This window comes from Sturnira hondurensis, unplaced genomic scaffold, assembly GCF_014824575.4.
Source record: "Sturnira hondurensis isolate 20B ecotype Veracruz unplaced genomic scaffold, ASM1482457v3 Scaffold0020579, whole genome shotgun sequence".
NCBI lineage: Eukaryota > Metazoa > Chordata > Mammalia > Chiroptera > Phyllostomidae > Sturnira > Sturnira hondurensis.
The window spans coordinates 3335648-3353713 of NW_028093210.1; the positions used below are offsets into that span (position 1 = coordinate 3335648).

The 18066-nt window shown below is 50.6% G+C and overlaps 1 protein-coding gene across 6 annotated transcripts in view; it reads right to left on the reverse strand.

Annotated features, from left to right (window-relative positions):
- Positions 1 to 18066, reverse strand: part of CORO7 (coronin 7) — a 72946-nt gene that overhangs the window by 3503 nt on the left and 51377 nt on the right. For 2 of the 6 annotated variants that reach the window (XR_005064129.1, XR_005064131.1), the window contains 10 exons: positions 17344 to 17485; positions 17152 to 17241; positions 15456 to 15572; positions 15090 to 15225; positions 14596 to 14687; positions 13972 to 14058; positions 2563 to 2647; positions 1687 to 1823; positions 1144 to 1209; positions 587 to 725 (listed from right to left, as the gene is read on the reverse strand). Coding sequence is in view for 2 of the 6 variants with exons in the window: in XM_037029843.1 (XP_036885738.1) it covers positions 639 to 725; positions 1144 to 1209; positions 1687 to 1823; positions 2563 to 2647; positions 13972 to 14058; positions 14596 to 14687; positions 15090 to 15225; positions 15456 to 15572; positions 17152 to 17241; positions 17344 to 17485 (1039 nt within the window). In the remaining 4 variants the exon portion in view is untranslated. Of the gene's footprint in view, positions 1 to 557; positions 726 to 1143; positions 1268 to 1686; positions 1824 to 2562; positions 2648 to 8684; positions 8816 to 13221; positions 13855 to 13971; positions 14059 to 14595; positions 14688 to 15089; positions 15226 to 15455; positions 15573 to 17151; positions 17242 to 17343; positions 17486 to 18066 lie in introns of those variants that run through there. The other 4 variants (XM_037029843.1, XR_005064130.1, XM_037029844.1 and 1 more) reach the window with 4 other exon arrangements.

Below are 18066 nucleotides of genomic sequence, written 5' to 3' on the forward strand. Positions count from 1 at the left end.
AACCCTGTGGGGGCTACCACCTCTTAATCTGCTACTGGGAGTGGGAAGGGAAGGGTGGGAGGGAGCAGATGTTGAAGGAACACGAGTGGAGTTCACAGACATGCTCAGGTCCTTGTCCTGTGAGAATGTCCTGCCTGCTGTGACTTTGGCAAGTGGTTTAGCTCTCAGGAAGACCCAGCTCCATGGCCTCCATGCAATGAGAGGCTTCTCTTCCCCAGCCACACAAGGAGCATTCTGCCCAAATTACTGAGATGCCAGAGACAAACCCAGCTGCGGAGAGGCAGTCTGTGACAGAGCTTGAGGTCCTGGGGCTCCGTCCCTCAGCTAGAAGGGAGGGGGTACACCTGAACGTGGTGATGTTGAAGGAGCCTGGTGCTGGCACGGACAACAGGAGGGGCTGTGTCCCACACCTGACAGAATGAGCCATGGCTAGGCAGGGCCAGGCAGGCTGGGTGGCTTCTCACCAAACTTACCCACCCTGGTCCCCTCCCCCACCCCTCGGCAGACCATGGCTGGCAGGAAGAACAGTCTGCCTCTTGGAATCTGGATGTGTGCACTTGAGAAACATGGAAAAGACATTTATTACCAAGCTATAAATTAGAGGTGGTAGGCAGAGTGGGGCAGGAAGAGCCAAGTGGTCACGTCTGGGGCCTCTGCTCTTTCTCTCTGTCCTCCTGGGCCTGGATTCGGAGTTCTTCCTCAAGCCTCTCCTTTGCTCGGACCACCTGGGGAAGAAATTACAAACAGCTGAGTAGGGTGGCCTGCAAAAGACAGTTCAGTTCCAACTGTGCATCCTAGATGGCAGTGGGTAGGTCTGGTGCCAGGACCAGAGGGTGGCCTGGGGGCTCCCCCCCAGGCAAATCGAGCCCAGGGCACCTGTGGGCTGTCACCTGGGATCTGAGCTGCTTCCAGCATCCCAACAGCCAGGGGTCAGTGGTCCTCTTCCCTCAAGCCACAGCTGTTGAGAGGTCTGCTTTTTAGGCTGACACAGGGCCTAGGCTGACAGAGCCCGACAGCTGCGGCAGCCAGGAGGTCCTCCTTGAGGTTGGGCACCAAAGAAAGGCCCACACACCTTTCTACCTACCAAGATCTGAAGTGCCAGGAACATGGCTTCCTATCTTCCCAGCAGCAAAAACCACTTACCTTTGACTGCAGGTAGAAGGAGCCGCCCACAGATTTATCGTTCACCTTGAATAGGTGTTCATAATTCTGCAGAGGAGGGGAGATGATGAGAGGTGTGCAGTCTGAGTTAAAGAGGCAGGGGAAGCTAGGATGACAAAGAAGGAAAACGAAAGGGCTCGACCCCTCCGCCCTGTGTGCCTGGAACTCTGCTGCAACCTCTAAGGGGCAGAGAGGTGGACAGATACCCATGGAGGGAGGGGTTTGGCTGCTATTACCAACTGCTCTATCCCTGGGGACTGGAGCCCAGTCCCCAGCCTAGACCACAATATTACCCCATCCCTCTTTTTTCCACTGCCCCCTCATCCACACACATAGAAAGTGCTCCTGCCTGTCTTGCATCTGTAAATAAGAGACATTGGTTCCCACAAACTGGAGTCCCAGCTGGTTACAGCCAAAGCCTCTACCCCACCCCTTCCTGCCAGGCCTCCTTTACTCTTCCCCATACTGCTGACCTGCTCCCCTACTTCTGGTCTGCTTGTCTCAGAGCTAGCCCAGGAGCCTCACCTTCTGGATATCCTTGGGGTTCAGCTTGGAGACATTGAGGATCTGCTGTGCCTCCTGGAGGCTGAGGCCAGAGAGGTTAGAGGCAGCTGCAGACTGGTGTCCAGCACGTCCCCGGGCGTCAGCTGCGGCCCGGCTGGCTATGTGAATGTGCAGGTTAGTGCTCAGCCCCCCGCAGCCCAGAGCTCCCCTGGCCTTCCATGTGGGTGGCTCACCCCTACCAGGTGGCATGGGAGAAGAGGCAGAGCAAAAAAGGCCAGAGGGTATTTCTCCAGGAATGGTTTGTTTTTAGGGGGAGGGGATGGGAGAATAGTGAAGTGAGGACAGATTTGCTCCACTGGTGGGCAGGATCTGGTCCCCAAACCTGGAGCCCAGTCCCCAGCCTAGACCACAATATTACCCCATCCCTCTTTTTTCCACTGCCCCCTCATCCACACACATAGAAAGTTGGGGATCTTCAGGATATTAAGGGAAGCAGAGCAAAGTAGTGGGTAGGGAAAGGCAGCAATGGCTGTCCACCAGTTGCCTGGGCCACCGAGGCAAGCTGCAAGTTCCTCCTCCCCTTTGGTGATCACCTCCCTTTCAGTGACCCTAGACTCAGAAGTCAGTATACTTTTTCTTAGAGTCAGAGTAAGTACTCTGGGCTTTGCCAGCCAATTAGTCTGTGCTGTAATTACTGGACTCTGCCTTAAAAGCAGCCAGCTCCTGCCTGGATGCTCATGTCAACCAAGACTCTCTTCTCTGGGAATGTCCCAGAGTCCAGCACCACCCCCACACCATGGAAGTGCCCCAGCCCACAGAGAGTTCCCACATTCACAACCAGCACGGGCCCTGGGCCCGTAGCTATGGGAGCTCCAAGGGGAAACGGGTGAAACTTACCTGCAAACTCCTGCCGCAGGGCCCGGGTAAAGGCCCTGCCCACCACCTGTACCCCCATCACAATGATCTGGGCCAGGTACTTGGCCTGTGGGCAAAGCAGGCAACTTGTTAGAAGGCTGCAGCCCCTAGAGATGGTACCCTAGAAAGGGCTGCAGAGTGGTAAGGCCTCTGGAGAGTTGAGATAATAAAGCAGAGAGTAGCAGCCACAGGCTCCCTTCTCTGATGAATAGCTTCTGTGGGTAGCTTCAGCTGCTCCTGAGACAGCAGGTGAGTAAACCTGAATGAGTCCCCAGAGTCAGACAGGGGCCAAGGCTAATGGCTGCAGGGCACAGAAGCCACTGGCTTCAGGAATAATACTGTGGCCTGGAGCCAGGACTAGGGGCCATCCCAGACTCTACTCATTCTCAGTTTGCCATCAGAGCCCACGAGGGCGCTTTCTGTGCTTCTGAGATCAGCTGGTCCAACCTTCTTTCTACTGGCGAGGAGACTCAGAGTCATTCTAATTCCCCCAACACTATTCAATGCACTCCATTCAACACAACAAAACAGCAAAACACTTACACCTTCCGGGAATGCCCACGAGGCAGGCACTTCCACAAACACATCAACGACCAGGTGGTGAAGAAGAGCAGGACCTGTCCCACCACTGGCTCATGCATTTGCCCACTCCCTGCGAGGCAGCGGTCAGACTGCCATGGTCCACTGGCCCCCGCCCTTGAGCTCCCACACCCACCAGGCCTCGAGGGGAAATCATCCACACATGACAGTGCCACACAGCAGTCTCCTACTCCAAGACCATGTGGTTCCATGCACCAGAGAGGCAAGTGGGAAGTCTCATAAAGTGTGTGTGACCAGAGGCGTTGGAAGACAGTAGCATTTCTACTGGGATGTGTTTGGAAGGGCAGGTAGAATTATGACAGGAATACTGGGCTTCACTAGGCAGAGGGACCAGAGGGAGCCAAAACTGGGAGAAAGCATAAGAAATGTCTGGGCGGCAGCCAGGACCTGCCTAGGGAACTGGCATTTGGAGACCAGGAAGGAGGCCGAGATGGGCCAATGTGCAGATCTCACTGTGAAGAGAGATCAGATACAGCCAGCATGTGTGAAAATGACCATGTGAATGAGACGGTACAAACTTGGGTGTGCAGAGGACGCATGGGGCATGTCCAAGTGGTTTCCCTTGTTCTCGTATTTTTCTGTCATTAGATTTCCTATCAATCAACAAGTATCAACCAAGCCAGTATGCCAGGCACTACACCAAAAACATTCTATCTATTGTGCCATTTAATCCCAACAACTCAAGACACTGAGGTACAAAAAAAAACACAATCAAAAAAAAAAAAAAGACATTGAGCCCTGGCTGGTATAGCTCGGTGGATTGAGTGCAGGCCTGCAAACCAGACGATCGCAGTTCAATTCCCAGTCAGGGCACACGCCTGGGTTGCAGGCCAGGTGCCAGCAGGGGATGCACAAGAGGTAATCATACATTGATATTTCTCTCCCTCTCTCCTTCCCTTCCCCTCTAAAAATAAATGAATTAAATCTTTTAAAAAAAATAGACACTGAGGCACAGAGGTGTTTAGTGACCAGCCCAGGAACACAGCTAGCACTCGGGAAGGCAGGCGGGAGGCCCAGAACCAGCGCTCTAAGCCATGGCATCCCCAGGCTGCCCACTTCACACAGGGTGCTGGGGTGCGCAGGGAGGGTGACAAAANACCAAGCCAGTATGCCAGGCACTACACCAAAAACATTCTATCTGTTGTGCCATTTAATCCCAACAACTCAAGACACTGAGGTACAAAAAAAAACACAATAAAAAAAAAAAAAAAGACATTGAGCCCTGGCTGGTATAGCTCGGTGGATTGAGTGCAGGCCTGCAAACCAGACGATCGCAGTTCGATTCCCAGTCAGGGCACACGCCTGGGTTGCAGGCCAGGTGCCAGCAGGGGATGCACAAGAGGTAATCATACATTGATATTTCTCTCCCTCTCTCCTTCCCTTCCCCTCTAAAAATAAATGAATAAAATCTTTTAAAAAAAAAAGACACTGAGGCACAGAGGTGTTTAGTGACCAGCCCAGGAACACAGCTAGCACTCGGGAAGGCAGGCGGGAGGCCCAGAACCAGCGCTCTAAGCCATGGCATCCCCAGGCTGCCCACTTCACACAGGGTGCTGGGGTGCGCAGGGAGGGTGACAAAACAACCTAGCAAGGAGTACGGACCCAACCCTGAAGCCAAACAGGGTCTCTTCAGATTCCAGTGGAATCCACACTGAGAACGGGCTTTGTTTGGCCTCCAACAAACCTGCCCTTCCCTAGTGGGTGGGGCAGGACATGATTCTGGGCTATTGTCGGGAATTTCTGTAATAAATAGAAGTGGATTTGAGTAAGTGTAGAAATTTCGTAAGTCCAGTATTTCACACCAGAAACCAAAGCTCAGAGAAGGGGACAGGGCTGTCTTGCAGGTATAAAGACGAATGATGGACACTGCTGACTGGGAAGCCTCACCTGACCTCCCAACCCTGCCTTAAGCCACTCTCAAATGGGACAGGAGGCTTTGGGATAAACTGCAGGTCCTGTGTGACTGACAGGCTTACAGGCCACTAGATGACTCCAGTGGGTGCCCTTGGCCTGGCACACCCTCAACTCTTGGAATATACCTTCTTCTGCCGCCACACGCCTGAGTGCAACCATGTCGTACCACCCTGTACTCACCGGTTTACCTCTCTGCCCAGCGTGGTAACTGTTGCTAAATAATGAACATTAAGAACAAGGCTGTAACTGGGCATCTATCCCAACTATCCCCTGCAGGTTTCAAACCAAGTGGCATGGTGGGCCCATGGTTCCTGTTGCCAGAGCTCCATGGCTACAGGGAAGGCAGGGCTGGCCTGCAAAGTTTCAGAGGCCACCCTGCTGGCCAAGGGAGTTGCCAATTGTGGCTACCAAGGTTCCTGTGAAAGCCATCTCCCAGGGGAGGCAGTATGGTGTAGTGGTTACACAGGTAAGCTTTGGATCACCTGCATGCAAATCCCAGGTATGAGCCCTGGACAAGTTCTCAACCTCCCTGAGCCTTGGGTTCTTCCCTCACCAACAATGGGGCTGTCCTAAGGATGAAATGAGGTAATGTTTGTAAAGTGCCTGGCACGGAGCCTGATGACACTGTAGGTGCTCAATAAATGTTGGGTTTCATTTATTACTATTCTTTGTTTCACAAAACCTGACAGTGACCAGTCACTATGGAATAACAAAGCTCCTCTCAGTAAAGCAGCTCATTTGATAGATTCTCCGATTACTGAGGGGAAGAGGCTGCAAAGAGCGGGGCCACATTCCCAGGGGTCTCAGAAGCAGTGTAAAAGAAAAGCGAAAGCGCTGCCTTCGAACTGGGCTGACACAACCTGGAATCCCAGCTTTGCTTGTGGTTAGCTCTATAGCCCTGGGCAAATTACTCAACCCCTCTGGATTTCAGAACTCTGATCTGCAAAGTGGGGAGAACAATATCCTGCTCACAGGAGAGCTGTAAGGCCCTCTGGAGGCAATGCACTTAAGAATGAGAGGACAGACAGTGGCAGGTCCAGAGGAGCTCAACAGCTAGCTGCCTTTGCTTCCTAACCAGATCCTATTTGGTGTTGAATGGTGTAGCCAAGCCTCTCACCCACCATTTCAATACCCAGACACCTGCTGAGCACCAGTTGTGCATCAACTATACTCAGCACTGAGGATTCATGGGGAGCAGAGCACTGCCAGCTGTATCCACCACAGCTGACGAAGACAGCCACTGGCCAAGGCCTCTCCCAGAAAGCTCTAAAACATCCCATGGTCCAGAGTGACACTTGGGCCTGAAGAACCTCCGCCAGAGCAACTGGCTGACACAGCATCCAACTTCAGGCCAAAATGACAGTCAAGAAGCAGAGATCAGAGCCACAGAACTCTAGGCCTGGGACCTACTGTGGACAGCATACATGCTTTCTCATCCGGGGAATACTGTGGCCTAATGCAGAGCCACAGCCCTGCAGCTGGTTCAAAGGAGGGCAGTAGTGTGGAGACTGGGGAGCACTCAGGAATGTGGTTTATCCAACACTGATTGCATCAAGAAGGGAGCCTGGCTTTCAGACAACCCAATGTGCAATGCTTCCTTCAAGGCACAGTTCCTGGCCCTCAGGCTGGTGGGCATAGACAGCCACGGAGATTCACCCCCTTCTCTCATGCGTGCACGGAGATAGATAGGAGGCTTGTTCATGCAGGACCCCTGCAACCAGCTACTGGTATCAAAACTAGGCAGGAGAGAAGTCAGGACTGCAATTGTTGTATATATCATGGCATGTGCAAGCCCAGCCTCTGGCTGACACAGCTGGTGCCTGATTCATATCTGAATGAATGGGATACTTACTTAACCAAGTCACCATCAGCTCTGCTATGGCCAAACTGAAGTCTCACAATATCTAAGCACCCAGAAAGAACTTCCAAATGCCTCCCACTCCCTCTTCTGAAGCAGAATTCTAGCCATCCGCCCACAATACACACAATTCTCTACCACCACAGCCTGAAAATTCAGTCCATTCCCCAGCCCTGTCCAGCTACAAATGGCTTATCTGGTTTCTCCTCCCCTCACCTCTCTCCACCATCTGTCTACTCCTAGATCAGCTTCCCAACTTTTTTAAAAAAGATTTTACTTATTTACTTTCAGAGAGAGGGGAAGGGAGGGAGAGAGAGGGGGAGAAACCAGAAACATCTATGTGTGAGAGAAACATCAGTCTGTTGCCTCTCCCCACCCTCAAACTGGAGACCTGACCTGCAACTCAGGGATTTCCTTGACTGGGAGTCAAACCAGTGACCTTTCGGTTTGCAGGCCAGCGCTTCCCTACTTCTTTGCCTGAAATCTCTGCAGCTCTGAATTCACATACCATATAAGTCACTCCTCAAAAGTGCACAATTCAGTCCTTTTTAAGTGTATTCACAGGGCTGTTCAACTATCACCACTACTTGCAGAACATTTTCATCACCACCCCCCAAAAAGAACTCCATACTCTTTAACCTTGAATATCCTCCCTTCTATTCTGATACTGTCAAAACCCAACAGCCTTCAAGACTTAGTCATGTCACTCCCATCCCCCTGGGAAACCTTCTCAGACTCCTATTTCTACCTTCCCAGAGCACTCGTTCTTTTCCTAGCAATATATTGTCTTATTGTCTTAATTTACGGACTGACCTGCCTTCTTCTATAGGATACAAACGCCCCCAGAGCCACATTTTACTCAACCTTGAGGGCAGCTCAGAGTTACATGTGGGAGTGGGTGTGAAGGACCCAGTCAACGAGGGCTCATCCTAGGACCTCAACAAACGGCAGTGGCTATTACAAGGCAGAAATAATGTGGTGGGAAACATGGAGTCTCGAGACACAGGAGCTGGACTCCAGATGTCTCTGACACTTGTGACTTTAATGGGGACAGTGAGAGCACTGACTTCATAAGAATTAAATAAAAGTCTACATAGAACTTAAGCTCTTACGTTATCCTTATCACTGTCAGTTAAGAAGTGGCTTCTCAAACCCTGAAGCAATCACTTGGGGAACTTCTATATACAGAACCTCTAGGAGTAGAGGTAAGGACATTGCACTTTTAAAAGGACCCCAAGTGACATGACACAGCCAGTGTGGCAAAGGTCTGTGGACTGGCTCTAGGTGTCAATGTTACCGCAGAAACGCTCAGCTTTCAGTGTCACAGGGCCTGCCAGCCACTTTTGCCTCTTTACTGGGAAAAGCCTCAGAGCCCGTTTCACCAGCTTTCAAATGGGGACAATAGAGCGACACCACCAACTAACTCTGGGACACAGCAGGGGCTCGTGTGCCGGGCTAGACTGGACCTCAGGCTGTTCACACACGGGCTGGCGCACATGGCGATCACGTCTGCTGGGCATTTTCCTGCCAGTCAGGTCCGCCCTGCCTTCCAGACAGTCGGCTCTCCCCTGTTCCGAGGCCGCCAGCGCCCGCCTAGGTACGCCCTCGACCCCACTTCCCGCCGGGCACGTACGGGGAACGCGGCGCCTGCAGCCCGGCTGGGACTCGCCGCCTCCACCCCGGGCCCGAGATGGCCTCCCCTTCCCCGGGCAGTCCCGGATTCAGGCCTCACCATGGCGGCCGTTCTACCTCAGGGTAACCGGCTCCAGCACCGGCTCCGGCTCCCAAACCCCGTGGCCCCGTCTCAAGGGCGGCCGACAGGTCAAAGGTCAAGGGAAGCGGAGAAGAGCGCCTGCGTGCCGCTGCGCTGGGCATGCGCGTAGCCCCGACCCACAGGGGCGGAGTGTCGTCGGTTACGCATAAAAAGGTGGGCGGAGTTGGGGGCGTGTCTTTTCTCCCACTCCGGCTCTGAAGATAACTCCGGACAGGTGACAAGCTGTTGTCAGAACCATGCTGGCCCTCTTGCTTAACCTGGTGCACCAGGTGACGCTGAATAAATCGGTTTTGTGTGGGGCAGTTTCTTCGCTTGATTTTGCCAAAATGTGTAGAACTAAAATATATGCAATAAACATATAACACCTCACGAACAGAAGTGTGATAACAAATTCTCACAAATATTTAAGAAAAACTTCAAAATAGGCTTCATTCCAGGTTTCTACTTTCTCCGGAGAGCTCGTTCCCTCTTCTTTCAAGTCTTTGCTCAAATGTTGCCTTCTCAGTGAGGGCCACCCTGACCCCTGCCAACTTTTTATATTATTTTAATGTATTTATTATATATTTTTCTATCACCATTTAGTCCCCTTATAGTCTCCTCCTACTTCCCAACGCTTTTAATAATGGATTTATTGAGATATAATTCACACCCCGTACGATTCATCCTTTTTAATTGTACAATTCAGTGCTTTTGATAGGAGAACTCAAGAGTTAAATATTTTAGCTTCAGTTATAATCGATAGGCTTAAGTCAGTAATGCATATGGGAAGCTATTATTCCAGGAACTGGCATGCATGACCTAAGTGTGACTCCCGGAGGTCGACAAGCAATTCAACCTTTGTGCTTCAGTATCTGAGCCATTGAGTTCTGAGGAGAGAACATCCTTGAAGCAGATAAAAAATTATTGATGAGCAGATAAACGCTATAAAATCACCTCTGGACTGCAACTGTGATCTGATTAACTTCTTCCCAAACCCCTTACCAGAGCTTTCTTTCCTTCTCCCTATAAAGAAATTGGCTTGGGATGAGATGTTAAGCCAGTTTTGGGGTACATAACCAGCCATCTTCTCAGACCATTGGCATCTGAATAAAGCACCCTTAAAGATCCAATCATTGTCTCTACTTACTGGTTCTGGTAGTGACAGACAACATGAACGCTGACTTTTCCAGTTTCACTTTTTAGGATATTCAGAATCACTAGCTCCAGAATATTTTTACCACCACCCCACCAAAGAAAAACTCACTACCCATTACTCATCACCTCCCATTTCCCCCTCATGACCTTGTGACCAAGAATCCATTGTCTCTATGGATTTGTCTGTGTTGGAAGTTTCACGTAAATGGAAAAATAATATATGTGGCCTTTTGTGTCTGGCTTAAATCTCCACTTTTTAAAAATGTTAATATATTTTATTGATTATGCCATTACACTTGTCCTGTTTCCCCCCTTCATTCCCCTCTACCCTGCACACCCCTCCCCCACCATTCCCCCCTTTTATGTCCATGTGTCACAAGTTCTTTAGATTCTATATTTCCCATACTATTCTTGCCCTCCCCTCCCCCACCCCCCATCTATTTTCTACCTACCATCTATGCTACTTATTCTCTGTACCTTCTCCCCTCTTCTCCTCCCACTCCCCTGTTGCTAACCCTCATGTGATCTTCATTTCTATGGTTCCGATCCTGATCTAGCTGTCCTCTTAAGTTTGCTTTTGTTTTAGGTGTGGTTGTTAATAACTGTGAGTTTGCTGTCCTTTCACTGTTCATATTTTTTTACATTCTTTTTCTTAGATAAGTCCCTTTAACATTTCATATAATAAGGGCTTGGTGATGATGAACTCCTTGAATTTGACCTTATCTGAGAAGCATTTTATCTGTCCTTCCATTCTAAATGAAAGCTTTTCTGGATAGAGCAATCTTGGATGTAGGTCTCTGGCTTTCATGACTTGGAATACTTCTTTCCAGCCCCTTCTTGCCTGTAAGGTCTCTTTTGAGAAGTCCGCTGACAGTCTGATGGGAACTCCTTTTTAGGTGACTGTCCCTTTATCTCTTGCTGCTTCTAGGATTCTCTCCTTCATTTTAATCTTGGCTAATGTAATTATGATGTGCCTTGGTGTGTCCCTCTTTGGGTCCACCTTCTTTGGGACTCTCTGAGCTTCCTGGATTTCCTGGAAATCTACTGCCTTTGCCAGATTGGGGAAGTTCTTTTTTATTATTTGTTCAAATAAGTTTTCCACTTGTCGCTCTTCCCCTTCCCCTTCTGGTACCCCTATAATTCGGATGTTGGAATGTTTAAAGATGTCCTGGAGGTTCCTAAGCCTCTCCTCATTTTTTTGAATTCTTGTTTCTTCCTTCTTTTCTGTTTGGTCATTTTTTTTTCTTCCTTCTGGTCCACTCCCTTGATTTGAGTCCCAGTTTCCTTTCCATCACTATTGGTTTCCTGTGCATTCTCTTCATTTCAATTAGTTTAGTCTTCATATGTTCCTCTAATTTATGACTAAAACCAACCAGTTCTGCGAGCATCCTGATCACCAGTGTTTTGAACTGTGCATCTGATAGTTTGGCTATCTCTGGTCGCTTAGAATTATAGGCTCTGGGGCTTTGAGTTGTTCTTGAGCCATAATGTTTTGGTCTGTTTGTGCCTGTTATGTATGAGTGGCAGAGGGACTTAGGTGTTCACCAGGGCAGGGCGACCCAGTGGCTGGGTTGTGATGCTGTATGTGGGGGCCAGGTCAAAGAGGAGCAATGGTGGTCCCCTCTGCTGCTTCCGGTAAACTCACTGCTTGCTCCTTCACCTGGTTTATTTGTGTGCGAATGTGTGACCGTGCTCAGCCAGCCGCCTTGCGCCCTCACTGGATCTATCCATTACCACCCCACACCTGGGATCTGCCAACTGCCGCCTGGGTGCCTGGGTCAGTCTGGCCAATTTCTCCTGCCCGACCTCGCTCCACCAGCTGCTGGCTCCACTCCTCTTACTGGTCTGGCTGAGCGGTTCGTTGTTGTCGGGACTTCCGTACAGTTCAATTTTCTGTGTTTTGGTTGCATTTTTGTTACTAAAACTTTGTTGTCTTTAAATTTGGTTGTGTGAGGAGGCACAGTGTTTTCACCTACGCCTCCATCTTGGCCGGAAGTCAAACCTCCACTTTTTAAAAGATTTTATTTATGCATTTTTAGAGAGAGGGGAAGAGGAGAGAGAGGGAGAGAAATATCAATATGTGGTTGCCTCTTGTGCGTCCCCCGCTGGGAACTGGCCTGCAACCCAGGCTTGTGCCCTGACTGGGAATGGAACCGTATTTGTTTGGTTCGCAGGCCTGTACTCAATCCACTGAGCCACACCAGCCAGGGCTAAACCTCCAGTCTTTAAAAAATTTTTATTGATTGATTTTAGAGAGAAAGACAGGAAAAAATTGATTTGTTGTTCCGGTTATTTATGCATTCATTGGTTGATTCTTGTATGTGTCCTGACCAGGGATGGAATCCAGAACCTTGGCGTACTGGGACAATGCTCTGATTAACTGAGCTACCCAGCCAGGGCTAAACCTCCACTCTTAATCCCCCCCTTTTCCAAAGCTGTTATCATCTACCATATAATATTTATTTATTTTTATGTTTATTGTTTATAATCTCTTTCCTCCCACTAGAATGTGGATTCCTGGTGGATGCCTTTTATCTCTTCACTCTTGGAGCTCCGCACCTGAAGAGTGGCTGATCCATGAAAGGCAACTACCGAATGTTCGTTGAATGAATGAAAGTTGGGCTGCTTTGTGCTATTAAGGACCATGGCCCTCTTTCCTTTCCTCCAACTCTCCAGATTCTTTCTTCCCTCAGCACCCAGGACACCCTTCCTTTTGCCTGAAACGTTTTCATGGCTCTCTCTGTGGCTTCTCGGCTTTTCAGTCTTAGCTCCCAGCTTAAATGTCACCTTCTCAGACCATGAACATCCTATTCCCCCTACTTCTCAGTAGCTCCCTTCCACATAATTTATCTTCTTTTCTAAAGTTTTCATTTATTTATTTTTAGAGAGGGGAAGGGAAGGAGAAAGAGGAAAAGAAACATCAATGTGTGGTCACCTCTCGTGCACCCCCTACTGGGGACCTGGCCCACAACCCAGGCATGTGCCCTGACTGCAGATCCAACCAGCGACCCTTTGGTTCGCAGCCTACACTCAATCCAGTGAGCTACACCAGCCAGGGCTAAGTTATCTTCTTTACAGTTCTATTTGCTTAGTTGCACAGTCTGGCTCCCCTGCATAATACAACTATAATAAGTGCCTTGAGAGGCCCATGTCAGCCCCATCTATTTTATGGTATCTACCATCCAGAGTACTCCTGAATGCCTCTGTGTTAGATGAATGAATGAAATTTGAGGAGGATGCAGCTGAGATGGCCTTGGAAGCAAAGTGAACCTTTGCTTCTTAGTGATCGGGGGAACCCTCAGCATAGACTCCTGTCCCCTTCCCTTCCCTGCGAGCCCAGAGACCACAGCAGCACAAGAGGTGGCCAGCATAGAAAAGTTTAATTGTTGAAAATATTCCAGGCACATGCGGGCCAGCCCCTGTAGGGCTCACACCCCCTTAATCAGGCGACCAGCTTATAATGCTCCCTTCTCCTGACTTCAAGCCTGGGGAACAGGGTGACTGTTCCCAGACCCCTGACGCTGATGCTACTCCAAATGGCCTGGCAGGGGGTGAGCCCCCAAGGCCTTTGGCCAGAGTTGGGATAGCAGGCAAGATGAGGTGGCATGTACTAACCGAAGGTGCTGGGTGAAGGCAGCTCAGGTCAGAGTAGGGGGAGAGGGAGCCCAGGGCCTGCCCAGGGACATGCTACTGCCCCCCCGCCTCATCCCACCCCCATGCGTCTGGCTCCACATGCTACCAGGCAGCTGAGGAGGAGTGGGCAGTACCAGAGAAAGCAGAGGTGCAGATCATCCACGGGTGTTTTAGCAGGGCCCAGAGGACATGGAAGTGCCCAAGGCCCAAGGAAAGCCAGGGCTTCTGGGATGAGTTTTGCCAGAGCCAAGACGTGCCTTCCAGTTTGAGGGTAAGATATGAGGTGTGCAGGGGCACTAGGTGGTTCTAGAAGGTGGCAACAGCAGCTGAGGCCAGAGGTGGCTTAGTGAGCAGACTAGTCCTGGGAAGATAAACCAAGAAGTAGGAGGCAGTTGAGAGGTCATGGGGAAGGGAGGTGGCAGGTGCTGCAGGAGTGAGCAGGGCGGGGACCGGACGCCAGACCCACTCATTCACTCACCCACTCGGCCTCGTCCACACCTTCGAAGGAGTCCTGGGGGAGCGGGTCTTCCCGATTCCCCAGCTTTGCCACCATGGCATTCAGCAGCTGGCAGAATAGACAGAAAAAGTGGGAAGGGAATAGGACCTTTGACCCCAAGAATGTCAGACCCCACTTTAAACCCTGTCAAGGTTGTGAAAGAGCCATTTTCATTAAAGCCCCAACAAAGTGGACAGTTTTCATTGAAAAAGACAGCTCCACAGAGATGGAGAGCCAGAGGCAGAGATTGTGACACACAGCCCTGGAGTCACAAGGCAGCTGTCCCTTGTGGGGACTGAACTTTGCCTCAGAGGCTTAAGTGTGCACCATTTGGGTCCCAAATGCACTTGGGTCCAAAACCTCTGGTCCTGGCTAGGTTGGGGAAGGCCAAGACAGGGCCTGTCTGCTGTTCCCGGGCTTTGCAAGTCCTGTGTCTCCTGGAGGGCAGCAGTCAACCTCAGGGCTCTGGAAGGTCTCCCCGGCAAGCTCTTCAACTGAGAGGGGTATGACACTGGCTCCTGTTCCAGTCTGGGCTGGGCTAGAGAACTGAAGAGCAACTGAGGGGACCCTGTGCCCTCCCCATGGCCAGCCCTGTCCCACGCCTACCTCTTCCTTCTTCTGCTGGTCTGACTTCTCCTCCAGGTAGAGTACTGAGGATGGAGCCTTCCGGGCAGGGGCTTCACGGGGGGCCTGGCTCACTGCAGTGGAGCAAGGACACACATCAGGCATAAAAGTCCCTTTGGTGGGGGCTCTTTGCCAAGCCCTTTGGACCCAGCCACCTCGGGGATTCTGTGGCAGAGACTCCCAGAGGTGGCATTAATAGCTATTCAACCCTGTTCAAAAGGCCTGCCCTGAACACCAGGCTGCATGTGTGTGTGAGTGAGTAAGTATGTACTTGGGGTGGGGACTTGTGTTGACAACATAGACCCTGAACTCTATCCTCCAGTGGCTTAGAGACTGAGCCCGTAGATGCAGCCACCCCATCATTAGGAGCCCCAGAAGTTTCTGCATACCAGCAGGGACAGAGGATCTGTCTTCTGCCCCTTTCTTGAGTCGCAACCCGCTTGCTGCTTTCTACCCACCACAGTCCCTCTTCCTACCTGGGGTCATGCCAGGGGGCTGCAGGCTGAGAAGCCGGGGCTGTCTGTTAGCACCTCCCAGCCAGGCTTTGGCATTGAGCGCCGGCTCCCAGCTCACGGCTGTGTCTGGGAACACATCATCCTGGAAGAACTCTTTCTGCAGGGAGAGAGGAAGGGGATGCCCTGAGGCAATGACCAGAGAGGCCCAGGGCATGCTGGCATGCGTTGGGAGGGGGGCATGGAAAGACCCGAACCCCAGTCTGGAATTTCCATGAGTTTCAGAATCTCAGCCAAGTAAGGGAACAGGTGCCCCCCCAAAAGTGAGAGTGCAGTCTTAGGACAGTCAGGCCTCAAAGTCCCTGAGAGAGGCTGGGCCCCCATCCTCACCCGGACTCGGGGCAACCGGAAGGCAACAGGCTCCAGGGATGTCTGGCGAAGCCGCAGGCATCGGGCAAACTCTACTTCACGCACATCACACTCTGTCTTGGGCAGGAGGACAAAGCCCTGAGGGGGTAGGGGAGTCATGCTGGGGCTGTAGCCCAGACCTCACAGCTGGGCACCTGGGCCCCCAGGGCACCAGCACCCCTCAGTTGGGACCCCCAGGACCAGGGCCCATCCCTGGACAGTGGCATACTGGCACATGTTTAACAACTGGCTCCCTGGAGGAAAAACACCTTGATTTGTAGTATTTCCCTATTGCTGTGGTTTGAAAACTACAGCCATGGCTGACGTCACTGACTTGTTGCACAGAGATGTGGGCAGGGATACACAGTGGCAGGCCCCTGTGGGCTGGCCAAAAAGTTTGTTTAATGTTTTCTGTAAGATGGCTCCAGCAGTGCTCAGCTGTCTTTGACATCATTAGAAACAATTTTGTTAGATTGTATTGTGACAGCTGTTATATCAGTGTACCTTGAAAAAAAACTTACCAAAATTGATGGGTTTTTTTCTTTTTTGTTTTTTTTTTTAGATTTTATTTATTGATCTTTAGAGGGAGAGAAACATCAATGTGTGGTTGCCTCTTGCATGTCCCCTACTGGAGACCTGGCCTGCAACCCAGGCATGTGCCCTGACTGGGAATCAAACCACGATTCTTTGGTTCCCAGGCCTACACTCAATCCACTGAGCTACACCAGTCAGGGCGCAAAATTGATGGATTTTTTGTGTAGTCACGTTAATATTGAAGATGGAAGAAATTATGCAACATTTTTGGCATATTATGCTTTATTATTTCAAGAAAAGCAAAAACACAACTGAAGTGCAAAAAAAGATTTGTGCAGAGTACGGAGAAGGTGCTGTGACTGATGAACATGTCAAAAGTGGTTTGGGAAGTTTCTTGGTACTATTGACATTTTGGCAAAAAAAATTCTTTGTTGTTGGGCTGTCTTATGCATTGGAAGATTTTTATAGCACCCCTGGCCTCTACCCACTAGAAGCCAATAGTGGGAGAGAGCTGACGTACTCAAAATATCCAATCAACAAAGTTATTGGTGAAAATGAAAAATATGGCTTTTATTTTACAGAAAAAAATAAACCGACTTTTGGCCACCCCAATAGTATTTTCCATTGGACAGATCTGACAGATGTAAATAACCTCAATGGGACAAAATAAAATAAAATCAAATAATTAGAAAATGACAAACTGAGCCCTGGCTTGTGTAGCTCAGTGGATTGAGCACGGGCCTGTGAAGCAAAGGGTTGCTGGTTCGATTCCCAGTCAGGGCACATGCCTGGGTTGCAGGCCAGGTCCCCAGTCGGGGATACATGAGAGGCAACCACACGTTGATGTTTCTCTCCCTCTCTTTCTCCTTCCTGTCCCCTCTCTCTAAAAATAAATAAATAAAATATTTTTAAAAAAGAAAATGACAAACTGAGTGTTTATGGCCTTCACTTTAAATACAATTATTTTCAGGTTCATATAACTTAACCTTATATAGTTTAATTTTTAGTAAGGGTTGAATTTATGGAAGCCTCTGAGCACACCCCACACACCCCTGTACTTCCCCATATGGCCACAAGAGGGCGAGGGAGCCATGTAGTGCCACCTAGGGAAGGAGGATGAGAGGGACAGGATTTGATGGCTCACCTTGTGGGGGTCAGGGGAAGTGAAGCTGTTGCACTCCAGGAAGAAAGGAGCCTCAGGGAGCAGCTCGTATAGGAACACGCGGGTGTCACCCTGGCAGGGTGGATAAGTGGGAGAGAGGTGGCCAGCTAAAGCTGCCTTCACCTAGCTTTGTCTCAACTTGCCCACCATGCCCACTTGCGCACCCCAGCCTACCTTGCCTGTGAGTAGCACCAGTCTAGTGTCCGGGTCATAGCTGGGCAACAGGGTGGAAGGAGCCACGTCCAGCCCCAGCACTGCCAAAGGGCCAGCAGCCAGGGCCTTGGCTGAGTACAAGAGTAGCTGGCGCTCACTTTGGCTGTAGAGGGAGTCGGGGGTGTACAGAAACAGGTCCATATTGCTGGAGGGGTATGGGGCAGCACAAGGACTCCAGCAAGAACCCCTATCTTGTCAAGTTAGGGGCCTGAAGGCCTCAGGGCCAGAGGAGAGGCCTGCTCATCTTCTTTCATGATCTAGCCCTCAGAACTTCAAGCCTGGCTTAATACAAGTGTCCCCAACTGCCATCCTGCCTCAACTTCTCCCTAACTAATGCCCTGCTCTGACATTCTCGGACCCTTGGCAGCCCGGCCCTGGCCCTGGCCCCTGTTCTGTGGCCTCTGTGGCCCACTGGATCTGGACTTTTCTCCCTAGGGTCGGTTTCCTGCCTTCTGCTCTGGCCAGACTGGTTAGCTTCCTGGCCTGTCCACCCACAATTGATACCCTCCGGTTACTAGCCCCTTTGTGACCCAGTTCAGATGAAACCTCCCCTTACGAGGCTATCTCTGATCCTTTCTCCAAAGTGACAAATGCTCAGTCCTTGGCCCTCTCCAGTAGGCTTGTTTTTGTGTTTCATGCACTGCACCAGGTTCCCACCAGGCATGGGCTCCTTGCAATAGGCCC